This window comes from Rhinatrema bivittatum, chromosome 14 (assembly GCF_901001135.1).
Source record: "Rhinatrema bivittatum chromosome 14, aRhiBiv1.1, whole genome shotgun sequence".
Lineage (NCBI taxonomy): Eukaryota > Metazoa > Chordata > Amphibia > Gymnophiona > Rhinatrematidae > Rhinatrema > Rhinatrema bivittatum.
The window spans coordinates 12,853,548-12,874,503 of NC_042628.1; the positions used below are offsets into that span (position 1 = coordinate 12,853,548).

Sequence of the window (20,956 nt, forward strand, 5' to 3'; positions counted from 1 at the left end):
CAGATTCATATTGTTCCAGTGTTATACAAGGCTTCTGTCTTGATACCTACATCCGCTAGTGAAATTAGAAAGTTAGAATTTCATTTGACCTACGCAAACTTGTTTGCTTAAGTCCTACAGAGGCAGAAAGCTGAGGAGATGAGAATGTCAACCAGTGGATTATTTAATTAGACTTCCTTTTCTTCTAGACCTAATTGTCTTGCTGAAGGCATAGTAGATTATCCAGATTGGGAGGAAAACAGGAGTTTGTAGATGTGATTTTAGTTGGTGGAAGTATATTGAAGTTGCTTGGGGATTTTTTTTCTCCCTTGTCAGATGGGGAGGGCAATTTAATTACCTATGTAAAATGAGCTATCTGAACTGCCCATCCTTTATGGAGGCAAAAGTACACTAGTGTTTTTTTTTTTTTTTTAACCAGCGGGAAAAGTAGGAGGGATTACAGGTGGGGGTTAGGATGGGGGAGACAACGACAAGTGTCATTTTGCATTTTCAAAACTCCATCCGTTTCTGTGGAGGAATAGTGTTAGCAGAAAAAATTGGTGCAAATCTCTGCAGCTATGTTTTCCCCCTCATGCTTTCGCTTTCAGAAAATACCTGTGGACTCTGCAAAGATTTGCATAGTTTTGAAAATTGCCTCCACCCCATGAGTATTTATCTTTATCTTTTTATCTTTTATTTGGATTTATTAATCACCCATCTCCTGGGCGCTGTACATAGAAGCAATCATAGCATTTCGATAAATACACATGAAAAACAGTGCATTTTATTGTATCCTATATTGTGGTTCTGAGCTAGAATGTCAGGTCAGGATGTGCGGTTGCTTAAAGCAACAGTGAAAACGCCAGCAAAATTGTGTTTAATATTGTGCCATTTTTAATTGGAAAGAGCACAAAACAGCAGCTGATCCTGTAATTTCTATGTTTCAGCATGCATAAACACGCAGAAACAAACAATAGACACAAGGAACAGTGAAACAGCAGGCACACCCCTAGTGCCAGTATGGCATGTGTGCAGTTGAAGGTAACTGCTTCGTCCCCTGCAGAAGCACGCACATGGGTGTGTCTGACGGCGACTCCTACCCGCATGCACGGTCACACCTGCTAGCCAAGCCCTCCCCTTGCCTTGCTCACCTACGCTCTCTGTGTTCACTCTGTCTTTGTTCCACCTGCGCAACTCTGCCCTAGGCTGAGAGGGCATTTCCTTGTCCAATGCTTCTCTCTGCTTCTTTGTTTGCTAATCTGGGCTTCAGGTTTTGAAGGTGAGCTTGAAACATGTGCAGAGGGGTAAGGGGCTGAGATGGAGGCTGATGAATTCCTCCCGTGGGTTTTTGCTTTGTGCGCACTGAGTATTTAAGATCAAGGAGCAGGACTCACAAAAGACAGGAGGTTTAATCATTAGACATGAAAATGAAAGGAAACTGTTTTAACAATAGCGTCTGAAGAGCGCGTCGGGATCGAGGCCGACTGTTTGCTTTATTTTGAACTGCAGTTTCCGTCAATTTTTGTTTTTCTGCAGCTCCATCTGGAGAGCCTCCTCGGAGGAAGAAACTGCTGGTTGCTAACTTGGATATTTCCGCTGACTGGCCCACATTTGAGCAGAGCTGGCAAGACACCAACATTTCCGGGCAGAGAGAAGAGTCTGTCCAGTCGACGTGGGCAGCTGGTAAGGGTATGTTTGCTTTTCTTATCGAGACTCTGGCTGCTTATCAGCTGCCTGGTCTTGTATATTTAGCATAGCTCAAGCCAGAGAATGGAAGAGGAAGCCATCTGCCTTCCCCCGCCTCATTGCCGCAGCAACCGGCAAACCTATTTACCCCCGGCCTCAGGAGCACCTGAGCTCTGGAGAGCCTACACGGATGCTCGGATCCACACCTGCCAAGCAGTCACTCCCATCTTGGCCATTTAAACAGCTGCGCGGTGACATTTAGGCATTAGCTGATTTTAATTCAGAGCCGTCGCTGCTGCGCTGCCTGTCCTGCACCGGGCGAAAGGGGATGATCCTGCATTTGATTTTCCTCTGCTGCTGCTTCTAGCCTAGATTTCATTTTGGTCTTCCTTGCTTTGTCAGATCCTACCTTTTTCTTTCCCATTCTGTACAAGCAATTCTCCTGCAAGGCTGCCAGTTTGTAGGTATTGTTGTTATTATTTGTAAATACTCTTTATTGCATTTAATGCTGTGTTTTTCTGCACAAATATTCTTCCTGGCATTTGTGAAGAGTCTGGGCGATGGTTGGAAGGCTCAGAATCCCTCTAGGTTGCAGATGCAGTAGAGATTTATGTGCAAATGCATAGAATGCTGGTTTCCTCTTCTGTGTTACACAATGGTGTGAGTGGAGGATGAAGAGAGATTTGTTCTGTATTCCTTGTCTTGGCATCTGACGTTTCTCTAGATAATATATCTCCCTCTCCTTTAACTGATTTCATTTCCTCTGTTTCCATATAGATAGTTCACATCTAGGTCACCTTTATGAACTGTAAGGCAGATGTGAGCTACAAACACAGTTGGTTTTCCATATATCTGCAATTAATATTCCTCTATAGGTAGCTTGCAGGTCTGTGGAGCAGGGATGTGCTGTAATTTTAAAGCCACAGAAAATCATCACACGATATTTGTTACAGTGTTTGGTGTCATTTCCCACCTGAAACAATACAAAAAAAAGAATGAAAATATTATTTTTGCCCTTATTGTTTTAATCCATACTAAAATGCAATAAAAGAAAAATAACATAGGTTGTAAACAAAAAAAAAAAAAAAAAAAAAAAATTAGCCCATGCTAAAGACAAAATGAAACGAAATGAGCAGAGCAAATGAAGCAGAGAGAAAAATGGAACAAAATATGCAAAAACTCCCCCAGAAAATGAAACCTTTTCTTCCATGCACAACCCCTCCTGCAGAGCTTCCTGTTGAAAATTTGGGGCCGCAGGTACTTTTGTACCAATGTACTCTGTGCCAGGTATTCTTTCCCCTTCCCACCCTAAGCCATCCCTGTCTGTTGTGGGCTGCCTTTCGAAAAGGCCTCATCTGGCCATGCTAATGAGGCCAGATCCATTTGAAAAGTGACAGTTTGTGTAAAAAGCCAGCAGCTGCCTTGTGTAATTCACTTATCATGAAAACTGTAGACTAGGGCTAAAATTACTAGGCCTTATCTTAGGGCAATGTCTTACAAGTTGGGTATGTGGTTTGCCATCTGCAAAAATGTCCTCACTCTACCCCAAGTTGGCGTTCATTGTATGCTTCACACACAGTTTGGGGAACTGTATACATCACAGGTATATGTGTGTGTTTGCGATGTGGAAAAGGGACAGAGCTGTGGCCTTGCTAGAAGCGAAATGAGATTTGCTCTCGAATGTGCCATTGAGTTGGGAGTACAGAGTGCGATGAACCCCCTCTAGTGGTGAGAGATTGCAGCTACAGCTGCGGAGAGGTAACTAGAGTTGTTGTTACAGCTTAGCTAAGAGAAGGGCTTTCTTTAGGCTGCTGCTTCCAGTCCCAGCTGAGGAGTTTCCACACGAGCAGAGCTGACAGTAGGGGGAGGGTGTAGGGCCCAGAGGGACTCGTCCGCAGCGGGACCCTGCAGTGCTGAAATGATAGAGTATGGGGTGGAAGCTACAATAGCTGTGCAGGGCTTCCCAAAATGCATGGCCCAAGATGGTCCGTCCCCCCCGAGGATCGCACTGGAAGTCCTACTCCTCTTGCTTTCTGAGTTTCTTATGGCGAACTGCACCGGAAATAACTTACCAAGATGAAACAGGACTAATGTCTGCTGCCTCCCGCTCCGTGCCCTGTAGTTCACAGCAACAGAATTCACTGCAGCTTGGCCTTTGTTGCTTGGACTTTTTAACTTCTTCTGCTTTAGGTTATCCTGTTCTGCTGGGGTGTGGGTTTTTGTTTTTTTTTCCTTTTCACTGAAAAAGGAATATTCAAGGCAACTGATTGCCCAGACTGTCTCCCCCCCTCCCCCCCCAGGCTGAACGGGAATTTTAGAGACAAATTGTTTGTGACCTCGGTCACCTTGAAGCCGGGAACATTCGGCCTTTTCCTCGGAGGGGGAGGACGCCTTTCCGACATCACCTCGCTGCCGCCAAAACGGATGCTCCCATTGGTGGCAGAGAAGCCCCAACAAGGTTAGCGAGCTCATACCTGAGTTTAAATCTCACCGTTCAGCCTTCTTTTCCTTACCTGGACCGTCAACCGCCTTAAATCAGGAGCCACGGAGATTTCCCCCCTTCCAACTTACTTTCTTTCAAACCTTTTCCTGCAAATTTCGTCTAGCCATGGGATGCACACCACACGTTCAAACCCGCCGGTCTGGTGCAAACTGCGCGAGAACCTTCGTCCCACGCACTCTGCACCAGATTCCAAAGGTCCTTTCACTTTCTAAAGTGCTGAGGGTAAAAGGTACTCGCGGATCTGCCTTCCCCACAGGTAAGAATATTTTGGGGAAATAGCGCGCGTGGATTTCAAGATTACAATCCGCATGTGCCATTTCCTCATCCCACTCAAAACGTGACCCCCGGGAGCACCTCCCTCTAACGTGGCGAAAAGTAAACTTCAGACGGGGCCAAATTTACTCAGGGAAATTGCTGTTTTGCCCACGCCAAACGGCTTTGGAAATTGCCCTCAAAATCAGAAGCTTGATGGCCTGTGCAGGTTCTGCAGGTTTGCTCAGCAAAAAAATCCAAATTTTGATTTTGCCCGGAGTCATTTTTTTTTTAAGCTCAAACCAAAGAATAAAGGGGACTGGCAGTGATTCAGCCATGAGCGCTGACAGCGGCCCCTGCTTCAGGGAAGTGAGCGCTGGGCTGCAAGAAGCTTGATCCGCTGCCGGCAGTAAGCGTGACGTAACACGGCGGCGCGCGGTGGCATCGCGCGATCTGGCAGCCCGCTCCTAAAGCCGTGCTGCCCCCTCCCCGGGCGGTCGTGCTACTATACAGGGCTCCTGCAGTGCTCCGGGGTCTGGGTCAGCACTTACCGTTTTCTTTCTTTGAGAGGAAAACGCCCCCTGCTTCCACGGAGATGCCCGCCCCCTTCTCTCTGGAAGTATAAGGAAAGGTTTGTTAAACGCAAGCAGCGCCTCGGAGAGCTCTGCTTCCTTCCTGTCCCTCCCCGACGTGAGTTAGGAAGGAGAGATTGTGTCGCCTGTTCGGTCCTCGCCCAACTAACTCTCTCCCATTTTTTCTCTTTTCTAGTCCGACCTGTGGCTCCACAGAGGCCCCAGGAGCTTCCTAGTAGTGCGAAGGAGTCTCCAATGAAGGTAACAGTTACAGTAATTCTGCAAATTCAGCTTTCTTCCTGCCGTGCTTGTGACTGCGCAGGCAACGGTGGACAGAGAAGCAGAGGTTTTGCTTTTCTTTCCCCGAGTCGTCCTCTTCCTCCTCCTCCCCGCCATTGTTTGTAAAGTGATCTTAGCAGGCAGCAGATTTAAAACAAATTGGAGAAAATTATTTTTTTTCACTCGGTGCACAGAAAGGCTGTGGGATTTGTTACTGGAGGCTGTGGTCAAGGCGACCGGCATTGCTGGGTTTTGAAAGGGTTTTGGACAAGCTGCTGAAACCGGTCAGACTGGGAAAAGCCGCGGCTCATCCCTGGGAGTGAGCAACAAGGAGTGGGATCTGCGGGTATCTCCCAGTGAGTCCAGATTGACCACCATCAGGGACAGGATGCTGGGCTCGATGGACCCTTGGTCTGGCTCAGCATGTCGAGTCTAATGTTCTTATGTTCTGATCAGCTTTTGTAAAAAGGGGGTTACCTTCTCAACGGAAGCGAGTGCAGCATCAAACCTCAAATTAATAATCACTTCTGAGATTTATTTGAACACGTTTATAAGCCACATACTCCAGAGTGGGGTACAAATAAAGCATACGTAAAAATCATACACAATAACATATAAAAAGAGACCTAAAAGCAATCTAAATTTCTGCAGAGTAAAATAAGAGCTATCAAGAGGCTACGTGAGGTGACCAGAGTGAAGCAACTAGTCTACCGGTTCAAAGGCGTTTTTAAAAAGAAAAGTTTTCAGGGCTTTTTTTTAAACACCTTGTAATTTGCTATCATGTGGAGTTGCGCAGGGGGGAGAACTCCAAAATAGTGGACCAGCAATGAAAAACACCCGGACACAGCCAAATGGGCGAGATGGGCAGAGGGTACCTCTAGCCTCCCCCGATGAGCAGATCTTAAGGTCCTGGAAGGGATATAAATTCTCATGATGGACCTGATCCAGGGTGTGTGAACAGTATTCACTAATTTGTGTATGAGCATTGCTGTTTTGCATTTCATCATTGTAAAGGAACAGAGATCCAAAAAGCTGTCTGCAAGATTCTTCCTTCAGTTTGAGGCTGTAAATCTGGTCACGGGGATGAGCATTTGAGGGAACAGGTACAGCCTGACGCCACCACTGGCTGCAGACAGAACAAACATTCTCACTGCTTTCCGTGGCTTTTTACAGCTCCGACGAGACTACGTCCCTGAAGAGGAGATCCAAAAGCAGCTGCATGGCATTGAGAAGCAACTGGATGAGCTGGAGCTCCAAGGGGTTGATCTGGAGAAGGAGCTGCGTGCTTGTGAGGGAGGTGAGTAGTTTTTGTGTCCTGTTCTGGAGGGAGAATGGACAGTAGCTTTGGCCAACCACCTGTGTTTTTGGCATCACACTTTTTTTTTTTTTTTTAAATATTTTGGATATGGTCTCTGTACATGGCATGAAATTAATTTTTGGAGAAGGGTCCCTGTAAATACCATTGCCTGATAAAGTCATTGATGAAAATGAAAGCGGATGAACAACTGTCATTGGCACGTGATACTTTTCCTTTTGCGACAAAGTTTTACCAGTATGTTTTTATATGCAGTAACTGTATGGTAGGCCTTCATTTACAACGAATGCCCATTGAATGCTCTGTGAAAATGTTAATAAATTTAAAGGTACAGAAGCTAAAGTTTCTTAAGTGATGAAGCATGGAATGTTGCTTAGCCAACCAAATGATGATGGTATTGGCTGGACATTCCATGCTTTCTAACTCCGCAGAACAAAACAGACCTGCTAGGAGCTTTATCAAATATGTTTGTCATATTCACTCAGTTCCTTGTAACTGAACTATAGGTCTGTTGTTTACCAGTCAGTCTAGAATAAGAGAACGGGTCCCGTCATTGTCCTCTTGCTCAGGAGATGCCCTAGAATTCAACTGTAAGGAAAACTAGGAGCCCTATCAATGCACGAGGTAGATTCTCCAGTAGAATGCACACCTCATAGGGTCTGGACGGGTATCTGTTCTGAAAGGGCTTATTCCGGGGGCACTGCTGCAGTGAATGCTATCTTAATGGTACAAAATCCTGTCTTATGCTTAGACGAGATGGAAGATACCCTCATGGTGGAGTGGTTCAAGTTAATCCATGAGAAGCAGCTTCTGCTAAGACAGGAATCGGAGCTGATGTACAAGTGAGTGCACTCAACTTACTCGACTCTGTCCCCTACTAGTACAAATGAGAAGCAGACAGAGCAGCGGGGGCAGTTGTATGTCTTGGGTACCATGAAAGAAGGATGACTGGCTTTAATTTTCTGATCTCTTCTGTGTCATGAAAGAAAATGCAGCTCCTTGGCCAGGTTTGCTATAAGTCATTTCTGTGTATGTTCTAGATTATTTTTGGAGGGTGAAGTAAGAAGGAGGGGATGCAAGTAGATGGGACCTAAATTGGAAAAGTACCAGCTCAGCTAGGGGGGAGGTCTCTGGAGAATGTGGTCAAGGCTAATACCATAGCCGAGTTTGAAAAAGGTTTGGATAAACTTCTTGAGGACGGGTCCATAGACAGGGCAGATTTGGGTGTCACCACTTCATCCTCTGGGACTGAGCAGAGTAGGGAAGTGACTTTCCTATCAGGATGTCCTGGGTTCTTCAAATTGGTCACTGTCAGAGACAGGAGGCTGGACTCGATGGACTTTGGTCTGTCTCAGCAAGGCACCTCTTCTGTTCTTATGCTAAAGAACGCAGATTTTAGCACTGTGCGGTGCTGTAATGACATTGGAACCTCATTTTTGTCCTACATGTCTGTGCATTTTGTGTTTGGTAGCAGAGCAGAAGAAAAGCTTAGGACTTGCCAAGGTTATAAGGTGGTGTGCTTGGATGCTGGGAGTTGGAGCAGGCAAAGATTTGTATTTCAGTTTGTAATGTCCTTGGAAGTAAGAGCACAGGTCATGCATGTGTGTAACAAGGAAATTCGTTTCTCCTACAGATCCAAACAGCAGGCACTGGAGGACCAGCAATCTGGTGTGGAAAATGAGCTTCGAAACTTGCTGAGCAAACCAGGTAAGTGAATTCATTCTGCCCTCTCTCAATGAGTTTAAAGAATTCCCTATGCCAGCTCTCATCGGGAGATCCTGATTACTAAGCCCTGCTTCCTGCCGCACCAGGCTGCGATGATAGAGTTTAATTAGCTGCTGGGAAGCTGCAAGCACAGTAGTAACTAGAAGTATTGGGGGAAGCACAGGCACTCATGTACCTGTGTCTGTTTGGCAGGTTACACGGAAGACCTAGGAAGTCGGATGTTTGGGCAGTGGCCATGCTAGTATTACCAGCTATTTGGATCATTGCAAAGTTTTGTGGTTAGTCGTGGGAAGGGAGGTGTGCTGGGTGTGAACTAAGTGGGGATCTAGTATGCCAAGAAGGTAGAGTTCGGTTGAGGAAGGTGACAAAAACTGACTTGGATAAAGAGAGAGCACTTACAAGCCATTACACTCTGTAGCTGGCTGCTAGGATGTATCCTTGGTAGTGTGGACAGGAGTAACTAGGAGGACCGGATGAGCCAGGTGGTTGTCTTCTGCCTTCACTTACTCTGTTCCTATATCCTGATAGCTGAGCGATGGAAGGCAGGGCTATTTTGATTTAGGAGGGGTGGTCTAGTACTTAGCACCCAGGCCATGCACCTTTGACCCTGCCATTGTTGCGCTGTGTAACTTTATTGCATGCGCTGCTCTGTGCCCTCGGGCTGGCTCTTCTGCCTCTCTTTTCTGTGTCCTGAGGGCAGTTTACGTGACTTGGCAGGCTGCTTATGAAGTTGATAGGAAAGGAATGCAGGAATGTGGCCAACATGTTTGAATGGAGCTTGGCACATATCATCTGCAGGCCTGGTTTACATGACCTGGCATGCATCGCATTCACCTGGCCTCCAGGAGCTGCCCCTATTTCTGAAGTTACTGCATGCGATTTGTGCACCGTGTTTTCTCCTAGAGCCTTTGTACCACACGGCACATGCTTCTCTGTCCCTACTTCCATCTCATGACCTCTGTCTGGCAGGTTAGGTGGTCTTGTATAACCCGATTTCAGCTTTCAATAGCCGTTGTTACTGTGCTTGGATCCCCTCTGGATAGTGAGAGACCCCCACTGGCTGCCCATTGCCTGAAAAGTAAAATTCAAAATCCTTGTGTTGCTGTTCGAGGGCTTGAGGAATATAAACCCGCCTTCCTTCACTAGGAACCCTCCATGTAGCAGAAACACAGACCATTCTTTTGTAGCGGGTCCCAGCCACTGGAACACCCTACCCTGCTGAGCATGGCCAGGTTGTTTGGAAAAGGGGTCAAAGGAGGCCTTTTCTCAGCTTGGGCCAGGTAACAGCCTCAGTTTAGTTCTTATTGTGCCAGTTTACTATGTTACTGTCATTTATTCAAAGTAATGATGGCAGAAAAAGATCAAATGGTCCATCCAGTCTGCCCAGCAAGTTTCTTATGGTATTACCTGCAGCTCCGTGCAGGTTACCCCATGCCTTATGTTAAGGGTAGTAACTGCCACTCCGTGCAGGTTACCCCCATGTTTCTCTCAAGGGTAGTAACTGCTGCTCCCTGCAGATTACCCCCATGTTTCTCTCAAGGGTAGTAACTGCTGCTCCCTGCAGATTACCCCCATGTTTCTCTCAAGGGTAGTAACTGCCGCTCCGTGCAGGTTACCCCCATGTTTCTCTCAAGGGTAGTAACTGCTGCTATGTGCAGGGTTTCCCCAAGCCTTTTGTTAAGGGTAGTAAGAAACTTTATTTTGCTTAGCTCTGCATAGAGGCGTCCAGTGTCATTGTGCCACAGATCTAGAGGCTTAAGGAGGTGGTACTGGTTGTGTGCAGATGACTTTATGGGATCTTCTCCCTGTAGATGAGTTGAAGTCACCTCAGCAGAAGGCTCGAGAAAGCGAGTTGCTGGAAAAGTACGTGAATATTGTCAATGACAGAAGTGAGATTGTGGACTGCCTGGATGAAGACCGGCTCAGGTATGAAACGCTTGTGCATGTGGGGAGACTTATTCAGTTTATCCAATGGTCTTAAATATACAACTATGCAAGACAGAAGTTTTCATGACTTGATAATGCCCACAATCAAATGCTTCTTAAAATCCTATTAAGTTTCCCTCTGTAGCTTCAGATTCTGTTGTCTTGTCGTTTCTTCAGGTTAAGTAACGTCAATATATTATCAGACTTCTCTGTATGGGGGGCAATAATCAAAGCTATTTATGCTGGTGAATGTGGGTTTACCCCTGTAAAAATGTTTTATTCCCCTCCCCCCTTCCAGTGCAGGTAAGGATAACGCCCATGCATTTATCTGCATAAAAAAAGAGGGGGACAGGTTGGGGGAGTGAAGGTCAATTGTGTGCACAGAGATTTCCTTTTTAGTTCTCTGTGCATATTTTCCGGCTCCCAGGGAGGTGAGGAAGTTTATGGGTCCTTTTTGTACTTGTATTTTGCGATTGCATTTTCAAGCCCTTTGAAAATGAGTTGGCATTCGGGTCATATCAAAATTGCCCTCCTGTTGCTTGTTTCAAGTATTTGTAGAGAATAAGTTCACCTCTTAGATCAGCGGTTCCCAAATCCATCTTCATGACTCCACAGCTGGTCAGGTTTTCGGGATATTGGCAGTGAGTATGTAAGAGGTGAATGCACATACGCTGGGTTTCTGATGTCATCTTCTTTTGGAAGGTGTGTGAGCAGTATAGCGCTAAAAGTTCTGGGATCCTTGTCGAAGTGATGAGAATCAAGACCCAATCAGTAAGGAGTATTTCCAAATCATTTATTCAAAGAAACAGTCGATCTCTGTGTTTCGCCACAAGGGCTGCGTCGGGAGGGACAGACGCCTGAAACTGGTGATACGGCATCAATGGATTGCTTAATTGAGATTGTATTTGCTGCTTTGGGCATTTCGATTCTGTCCGCATTTCTTCTGTGCGAGTTTGGAACGGGCTCGATTGAGTAATCCATTGACGCCGTATCACCAGCTTCGGGCTTCAGTCCCTCCCGATGTGGCCCTTGTGGTGAAATGCGGTCCATGTCAGGGGACCGAGATCAACTGTTTCTTTGAATAAATGATGTGGAAATACTCCGTACTGATTGGGTCTTGATTCTCATCACTTCAACAAGGATCCCAGAACTTTTAGTGCTATACTGCTCATGTATGGTTTGTTACCAGTCTGTATACCGCTCATCGTCTCCACTTCATTGTTTTCTTTGGAAGGTAAACATTCCCAGCAGCCCTGATCCCTTCTGGTAAACTTTCTAAATGGGACAAATCAGAGAGCTAGTTACAAGGTGACAGAGACCCTGACCTACAGGTCTTTCAGCTTGGAGAAGAGATGGCTGAGGGGGGACATGATAGAGGTGTTTAAAATCATGAGAGGTCTAGAACGGGTAGATGTGAATCGGTTATTTACTCTTTCGGATAATAGAAAGACTAGGGGGCACTCCATGAAGTTAACATGGGGCACATTTAAAACTAATCGGAGAAAGTTCTTTTTTACTCAACGCACAATTAAACTCTGGAATTTGTTGCCAGAGGATGTGGTCAGTGCAGTTAGTATAGCGGTGTTTAAAAAAGGATTGGATAAGTTCTTGGAGGAGAAGTCAATTACCTGCTATTAAGTTCACTTAGAGAATAGCCACTGCCATTAGCAATGGTTACATGGAATAGACTTAGATTTTGGGTACTTGCCAGATTCTTATGGCCTGGATTGGCCACTGTTGGAAACAGGATGCTGGGCTTGATGGACCCTTGGTCTGACCCAGTATGGCATTTTCTTATGTTCTTATGTGGGTCAGCTAGAACCAGTGAGATTTACTCAAAAGGGCTCCAGGGATGTCCCTGATTAATTTTAGGGAACTCTGGGCCTGATTTCATGAAGGTTGAAGGAATACTGCAGAGACTGGCATTCACTCAGGGGTTTGAGGAACAAGTTAGCAAAAAATCTTTTTATTCCTGAAATATTTCACACATTGCTTTCTTGGAAGACGAAAATTGTCCTTGGGTTCTAATTAGATTTAGAGAGTAATAATGAAAGCCTTTTCTGCTCTTTGATTGCCTACCCTCTATGCGGGGAAAAGCAAGCATGATTGCTTTTCCCCGCATAGAGGGGAAGCTTTTCCTCGCATAGAGGGGAAGTGTTCCAAGTGGGTTTGGATAGAGAGAGGCAACAGCAGACACAGTTATAGACCTTCAAAACTACATGGTTGTTTTTCCTTGAAAAAGCAGGGCACATTTTGTATGGGTTCTTTTGTGGGAGGGCAATAATCAAAGCAAAACCATAGTTTTGGATTGATTTATTGGTGCAAACCTCAAGGGTAAAAGTAACCTTGGCGTGTGCCCCAACATGCCCAGTTTAGAGAGGGCCAAGACACAAAACACCTGCACCTACCTTGCCCTGTGGTTAGGCTTGGCGAGGACATGCCTCTCTTATTGGCCCTTGTACCTGTGCTTTTCTGTGGATAAATATATTCTAACTGGGTGAAAGCCTCGGAGTGACTTGCTGGGCTCTGGCATTTTCCGGCTGGCTGGGAAGGCTGCAGGCTCTGTTTGCCTTGCCTTGTTATCGCTCTCATTTCAGCCAGTGGTGAAAGGTGAACAGCCTCGCCCAGGACAGTGCTCGGTGTGTGACCGCCTTAGCCTTCTAAATGAGGGGTCGCCCACTAACAGGCCAATACAGTACAGTGCGTTTCGGCAGAGCGCACTGTTATCCCGCGATTGGACGTGCGTTTTCAACGCGCTAGCTTTACCCCTTATTCAGTAAGGGGGTAATAGCGCGTTGAAAACTAGCGCCCGCAACATCAAATGCATGTTGATGGCCCTATTAGGTATTCCCGTGCGATTCAGAAAGCAAAATGTGCAGCCAAGCTGCACATTTTACTTTCAGAAATTTCCGCCTACCAAAAGGTAGGCGTTAATTTCTCCGGGCACTGGGAAAGTGCACAGAAAAGCAGTTTTTACTGGCGATATTAAATCAGAGGTCCCAAAAGTGAAAAAAAAAGTTAAAAAAAAATAAATTTGAAATCAGCTCGCGGGTTGAAAAACGGGTGCTCAATTTTGCCGGCGTCTGGTTTCCGAACCCGTGGCTGTCAGCGGGTTTGAGAACCGACACCGGCAAAATTGAGCGTCGGCTGTCAAACCCACTGACAGCCACCGTTCTGTCCAAAAAGAGGCGCTAGGGACGCGCTAGTGTCCCTAGCGCCTCTTTTTGCCGCGGGCCCTCATTTGAATACAGAATCGCGTGCACAGGAGAGTGGCCTGTGCGTGCGCCGGGAGAGCGGGCAAACGCGACTTTTACTGTATCGGCCCGTAAGGAAGTTAAACCCTGGCTTTTAGCCAGCAGCTGCAGTAGCCTAAGAGCCACCTTTACATTGCCGCTGATAGGTGGAAGGGCAAGTGTTGTGGTTTTTTTTTTTTTTTTTTTTTTTTTTCCAGGTCGGGAGTGGGAGTGATTTAGTGGTTAGAGCACAGGACTGGGACATGGACTTTTGGCTTTGCCACTTTACAGCTTCTATTTATTTATTTATTTAATTTATACCTCATCCAGCATTGTTCAGGCTCTAGACGGCATTCATCAGCTAAAATGCCGTTAGGTGGTGTGACACGCTAATGTAATGCGCAATAAAAATGATACATAAATTATAAACAAAAGAAATGGAATCAAAGATTCTTTAAAAGATCATCAGAGCCAAAATTTGAGCTCAACCAAAGTCCTAAACATAGTCCAGTTTTTAAAAGCAATTTCTGCCAGTAATTAATAAACGCTATGGGCGGGGAGCTGCAGGGTTTATTACATACTGCGTATTTCGGCCCTGAAAGCATGCGTGGCTGTTTCAATGCACCTGTACACTTATAATGCAGGAAAACACGGAGGCAGCCAGATTTCAAAGCATGCGTGTACTCAGCCCCTGGAAAATACATACTTTAGCACCTACTTGGAGTCATCAGTTCACCAGTCCTGCCGTCAGTTCACCCGGACCTCCCAGCCCAAAAACTGCAGACAAAAGCTAAATGCGATTTCAGCTGTACAAATCCATTGGCAGGTGTAAGTGCTGGGATAAGTTCAGTAATGCATGCACGTGTACCGCTCGCCAAATCTCACCCCTGAGCCCGCCTCTCTTCTCCCTTGAAAACATGTACGCGTGCCGCTGCTAGGGCACATGTACAAAACACTGCTTATGTGTGTGCAGGCTACTGACATGCATAGCTTCCAACTGTACATGCGTAAATCTTTTTTGCAAATTTAACCCAATAATAGAACAGAAAATGAATGCCTGGAGAACCTCGTGATAAGTACAAGCTCATGGTTTATGAAAAAAGAAATTAAACAAGGAGCAGCAGTCAGATCTAACATATATTAACTCCAGGGCAGCAGTGGAAAGCAGGTTTCACAGAAGGACAGCTATGCTGTATGTGCCTCAAATCTGTGGGGGATGGAATGTCAAAGGATAGGTCCAAATCAAGAGAAGAGAGTCCATTTTTCAGCTTCAGTACATTGTCTGTCTGTGTCCTTGTGGCTCGGGGATGGATTCATCCGGCAGTCCATCACCCCTCTCGCTAGCTGGAAGCGACTGTGCCGTGCTTGTACACGGATACCAGACGGGCAGCTGCATTAGCGCTGTGCATCTCCAAGGTGCTCTGATTTCGTAGAAATCTGTTTGTACTGGTTCGGTTACAAGAACAGAAAAGTTTAAAAGCCCAGCATCCTATCTTGTTCTCTTGGTAATGAATTAGGAGGAAAACAGCTTTTCCTTCAGCCCGGCCCCATGGCTGCCATTTTGTGTGCCTTGCTCCGTTCGGTAATGGATAAAACGAATTCCTGTTTGTTTGCAGGGAGAAGGAAGAGGATCAGATGATGGAAGCGATGATTCAAAGATTGGGTAAGATTCCACTCATGAAGCTGTGTTTCTGCCAGATGGGGATTTCTATCCTCTTCTTTCAGGAAGAGGCTGGGGTGGTGGTGTTGGGTGTCGATGGTCTAAAACAGTGGCTCTCAACCTTCTTCCCATCCTGACACACCTGACAGGCCACGCTCACAATTGTGACACACTGCTCATTACCATTCACGGCGGAAATAAAAAGAACTAAAGGTCCAGTATTATTTTTATTGTTAAGAATGACACAAGGGAAAGATAAGTTCTCTGTCTGAACAGAAATTGCAGAAATAGTAAATATCCCATACCAGAACAGCATCAACTTCCAGCACTCGCACAGTAACCACCTTACCTAAGAAAAGGCAACACTGAAAATATTACATCAGGCCTTAAAACTCCTATTAGGAAAACTGACCAAGCCAGGCTGCTATAGAGCCCTACACAGAAACTGCACGCCCAGCAGAGAACCTCACCTGAATCACATGTGCAGACCCTCACCTAATAAAGAATAAAGAGACCATAAAGCATAAACAGAAACATGCAGGCCAAAACTGAACTGGAAACGGCAACAAGCCAGAGAGACTGTATGCAGTGTAACAAAGGAAAAAGAAGCATCACCAGTCCTCATAAAATAAAGCAAGAAATATAAAATCAGTAGCAGTAAAACCAAACTAACAAAAAGAACAGATTATTTCAAAACAGCTGATGAATGGAATATCCAATAATTAAAATCTCATATCAAAGATTTCTAAATACCAATAAAATATTTCAAAATAGCAGACACAAAGACCCAATAATGAAAAATAGGGATACAAAAAAATCCTTTGCTCTGCATACCTGGGAACGTTTGATATCCAGGTGCCCTGACATTGTTTTGAATTCGCAGAGTGAGAGATGGTTTGCTTGCAACTTTCTCCGCTCTCTGTCACACTCAAGCTCTCTGTCTCTCACACTGGCTCTCAATTACACACATACACATGCGTTTTCTCTCTCACTTATATAGGCTCTTAATTAAACATTTACACACATGCTGTCTGTCTTTTCACACATACACACACACACGTTTTCAGTCACATACTTACACACATGCTCTCTCTCTTTCTATCACTTATACACAGGCTCTCAATCACATACTCATATGCTTTCTCACCTACAGTGGCTCTCAGTCCACACAGGCACACATGCTCTCTGTCTTTCTTCTACACACAGGCTCGTAATCATACATACACATAATCTCTCTCACACATACAGGTTCTCAATCATATTCTTACATTCATGTTATCTCTTTCACACCAAACGGGTTTTCAATCACTCACACACAGGATCTCAAACACACGTGCTTTCTCACTCATTCACACCCTCTCTCTCTCCCCACCGAACGAGTGGCAGCTGCAGCCTCCTCCACATCCAGCCCTCGCGGCCTCAAGAAAGAACACCCATTAGCTGCGGGGGCTGACGTTGCTCCTTTTTTGCTCCGTGCTATGCTCCTCTTCTTCAGGCCACGCCGCTCTTCTTCAGGCCGATGCTGCATGCACTAGCATGGTCTCTTCTTCCCGCGTGTGCAGCCGCTGCTCACCACTGCCTCTTCCAGAGGGGCGGGTAGAAGAGTCCATGCTGGTGCCACTGACTCCAGCTCCCCTGTCGCGTCCCGCCCGGGCGGAGGATGAGTTCCCATTTTGCTGGGGCAGGGGGAGCAGCTGGGTTAGTGGGGGGACTGGGAAGTGTGGTGTCACACCTGCGTGTGCTTGGCGACACACCAGTTGAGAACCTCTGGTCTAAAGCATGCTGAGTTTCGCAAAGTGTGCTAGGCATGTAAAAACGACAAGTTGTGGTCGTTGCTTGGCCTTAGGCATCCATGCTTCCCTTTTTTTTTATGCACACGAAGTGGGACTGTGCAAATCTTTTTTACTTCGCATGTGGTAAAATGGCGGGCGGCTTCTTTCCTTGTGAAATTTTATGCAAAATCAAAGTTAATGAGCTGCTGCAAAGCAAATTTAATGCAAAGCTGCTCAATAGCTGCAGTGCTAAAATCTCTCCACAACGGCCTGCGCAGGCTGGTTTTGGCTCAAAGATGACCACCTCAACAAGGTGTCGTTATCTTTTCTTTACATAATTATCAATGGGAAACTTGTGTGCGCGAGTATTCTACCGGACGTGCTTGCCTATGAGTGCCAGTAAGAAAACGTGGGTGTGGAAAATCACAACTTCCGCGTGGATTTTGGAGCACTTTAGTGCATTGGCCCTCATAGGGTCAATAGTTAAAAGATCTAGGAACCTAACGTAAGGAGTTAAGCCCCTAAGTCTGCATAAGTGAAATATTTCCCCTAAGGGCCTGTTTTTACGAGGCAGTAAATGTAGGGGCCTAAGACGTAGGCAGGCACTTCCTTACAATGCCAGACGCCTAACCCAGGCATCTTCATTTAGGCACCTAAGTTTGATGAATTTCCCTCCTAAAACCTAGGCGCCTAAGGACAGCCAAATTTTTGCCAAATTTTCGGCACCTAGGTTGGGCCCTCGGCTTCCTTTCAAAGTCGTCCTCTTAAGAGCTCGTTTGCATTTCTCTTTTACAGATCTGCAGAAGGACAATCCAGAGGGCTCCAAGAAGAAATCGAAATTTCGTTTGTCAAACATCTGGAAGCAGAGAAACTGAACTTCATGGCAGAACTGCGAGAGGGCTTTTGCCATGGAACGAGCGCTGAAGGCTGGGAATCTCTGGCAAAGCGCAATCCCGCCATGGCGGCAGGCAGCGGCCCTGGCCCCGCCTCCACCACGCCCCCCCCCTCCTATCTGCAGATGTAAAGAGAAATGGTGGAACGGCTCACATTGAGGGTGTGAGCGGAAGAAGCCGGGCTCTGCGGGATGAAGGGCCATGCGGTAACAGGGCAGGAGCTGACCGGACGTGATTTAGAGGTCTCTTTTCAACAGCTTGGTCCACTGGATATATGAGAGTGGCAGAGACGACCGTAACTTACTGCAGTGAGCTCTGAACCACTGGAGTTTAGATCTTGGGCTTTTCAATTGCTTCTACGTCCCACAGGGCTAGGGCAGGGTCTGTCTTAATCTCAGGTGGGTAGCAACAGGGAAAGGCTCGGAGGTTTTTGAACAGTCAGGCTGTGATTTGCAGAGCTCCATAGGCCTCCCACCCGCTTCCTCACTCTTCACTCTCACCCTGATTCTTGAGTCTTAACTTATTTGGGGGAAAGCGGTGGGGGAGAGTGATTTGCATAGAGCATTGGGGCCACCTGCTGTTCAGGTCTGAACCCTCAGCAGGTATGAGGAGCCACAGACAGGAAGACCACTGAGGAAGCATCTGAGGGACAGGCACATTGAAAGTGTGTGTGTAAGGGCGGGGGAGGAGGTTCACGGGGAATTTCAGGCCCACTGAGCCCTCGGAGCTGCAGAGCAGGGGGGTTCACGGGGAATTTCAGGCCCACTGAGCCCTCAGAGCTGCAGAGCAGGGGGTTCACGGGGAATTTCAGGCCCACTGAGCCCTCGGAGCTGCAGAGCAGGGGGGTTCACGGGGAATTTCAGGCCCACTGAGCCCTCGGAGCTGCAGAGCAGGGGGTTCACGGGGAATTTCAGGCCCACTGAGCCCTCTGAGCTGCAGAGCAGGGGGTTCATGGGGAATTTCAGGCCCACTGAGTCCTCGGCGCTGCAGAGCAGGGGGTTCACGGGGAATTTCAGGCCCACTGAGCCCTCGGAGCTGCAGAGCAGGGGGGTTCACGGGGAATTTCAGGCCCACTGAGCCCTCGGAGCTGCAGAGCAGGGGGTTCACGGGGAATTTCAGGCCCACTGAGCCCTCGGAGCTGCAGAGCAGGGGGGTTCACGGGGAATTTCAGGCCCACTGAGTCCTCTGAGCTGCAGAGCAGGGGGTTCATGGGGAATTTCAGGCCCACTGAGCCCTCGGAGCTGCAGATCAGGAAGCCGCTCTAGCCCTCTGCTGCTGCAACGCTCTGCAATAAAAGTGTGTGCAAAGATCTCAGGCCTTCTTATAGCTGGAGAGCTCAGGGCATGAACTCCGCTATCCTAAAAAGAGAGAAACTGCCACCAGCGCTCTTGGTTCTCTAGAACCACTTTGCAGATTGTGTGGTTAAGAGTTGGGCGCATGCAGGAACGGGCTCCTGATTACGATGGGCCTGACCCTTATAGTAACTGAAGAAATGCAGGCTCTGACCTCACAGCCGGTGGGAAGCCAAGGCAGGCATCTGTTTAATGATGAAGAGGGTTCTCAGGTTTCAGTTTTTCTGTTTGGGTTGGAGATCAGTGGGCCCAGTCTCTCGCTGGGATCAGAGTTCTTCGGAAGGGCACGGATATGAGCGGAGCTCGAGCTGAGCTTAGCCTGCAGGGCAGCTCCATGAAATGAAGCCGCTGTCTCCCAGATTGCTGATGTTCTGAATTTATCCCCATCCCTTATTTAAAGCATTGGATTAAACAACGAGGGCAGCTTTAATAAGGGCAAAAAATAAAAAATGCAGAAGAAAGGAAGCAAAATGCTTTGCATGCAGGATCGCAGCTCTGACGTCGGTAAGATGATCCTGGCTTTTTCCCATCTCGCAGCTGGCGAAACTCTGCCTAACTCTGTCCCGCTGTCTCTGAAGAGTGCATGAAACCTGGATTGTACCAAGATGCCAACCTCTGGGGGTGGGCAGGAGCAGGAGGTAGCTAATGGGATTGTCTGAGTTAGGGAGGGGATTGGAAGAGGGAGCGATTTCCCCTTCCATCGATCTGTCTGGGATGTAACCGGGTGCCCTCCCTCCTGTTTCCTTGGTTTATTTCAGTGCCTGTGGCACCGGGAGTGGGTTTGGGCATCAGTCCCCTCCCCCCCCCCCCCCCCCCATGTTTTCCTGTTTCCAGAAATAAAAGTTGCTGCTAGCGCTTGACCCTCAAAGAGTTGGTGGATAAGGGATTTAGGTACTGAACTCTCCCTGAACTGCATTCTTCTTTTGTACGTTTGCCTAATGTCAGAGCGCAGTTTTATCTCCATCAGTGCCTTCCTATGTAGGACCCACCTGTTTATTCTGAAAATAAGGTGTAATTCTACGCTTGTCCACCAGATGACGCCACAGCTCTCTTGAGCAAGGATGAGCTTGGCAATTTGCAGCAGTTAACTACGCTTGAAATATCCTAGGACATTAAATAAATATTTTTTTTACTTGCAAGTTGTTTGTGTTTGCACATGTCTTATTTTGAATAAATAAGATCATAAAAATGTACTTTTATATTTCATATGGCCAGAGTTCTGCATGCCTCCTTTGGGGCACACTGAAGATAAATTTTTAATAAATCCCATTGAGTTTTTTTTTTTTTTTTTTAAAGCTATTCAGTGTCTGTGCTGATGACTTTCAAATGGATCTTCGAGGAAACATAGTCAATAATTAAATATACACTTGAAAGCTGAGAATGTATTGATGGGCAGTTTGCATTAATTTTTTTTTTTTGGGGGGGTGGGGGGAGAAGAATTATTTGTTTCCATTATATTAGCCTAGGATTCATAACGACATTTTCTGATGCTTTGATGTTGGGATTTATCTGTTTTTGGTTTTAAGGTGGAATGAGAGCACCATTTATCACAGCAGCGCCAGAAGACGTGGCCCAGCGAGTAGAGCAATGGGCTTGGGAACCAGGGTTCAAATCCTTGCCTCAGGTACCCACTTAGATTGTCAGCTCTTTGGGGAAGGGGCTTATTGCATCCGAATTGCTAATGTAAGCCGCCTTGAGACATTTTATTTGGGAAAGTGAGCTAAAGATCCAAATTCTTATATGGATACGAGATGATGACATCATCAGGTCATAAAGATGAAAGCACAATTTGGCCTCTGCTGCTCATGA

General features: G+C 46.6%; 1 protein-coding gene across 7 annotated transcripts in view; it reads left to right on the forward strand.

The window, feature by feature from the left end:
* The window catches only part of LOC115075824 (MICAL-like protein 2), a 57,254-nt gene extending 38,396 nt beyond the window's left edge, over window positions 1-18,858 (forward strand). For 6 of the 7 annotated variants that reach the window (XM_029576626.1, XM_029576627.1, XM_029576630.1 and 3 more), the window contains 8 exons: window positions 1,516-1,668; window positions 5,189-5,253; window positions 6,445-6,568; window positions 7,338-7,428; window positions 8,220-8,293; window positions 10,123-10,237; window positions 15,087-15,133; window positions 17,698-18,858. In XM_029576626.1, the coding sequence (XP_029432486.1) occupies window positions 1,516-1,668; window positions 5,189-5,253; window positions 6,445-6,568; window positions 7,338-7,428; window positions 8,220-8,293; window positions 10,123-10,237; window positions 15,087-15,133; window positions 17,698-17,777 (749 nt within the window). In that variant the 3' untranslated portion in view covers window positions 17,778-18,858. The remainder of the gene's footprint in view (window positions 1-1,515; window positions 1,669-5,188; window positions 5,254-6,444; window positions 6,569-7,337; window positions 7,429-8,219; window positions 8,294-10,122; window positions 10,238-15,086; window positions 15,134-17,697) is intronic. The other variant, XM_029576629.1, reaches the window with a different exon arrangement.
* Window positions 18,859-20,956: the final 2,098 nt, after the last annotated feature.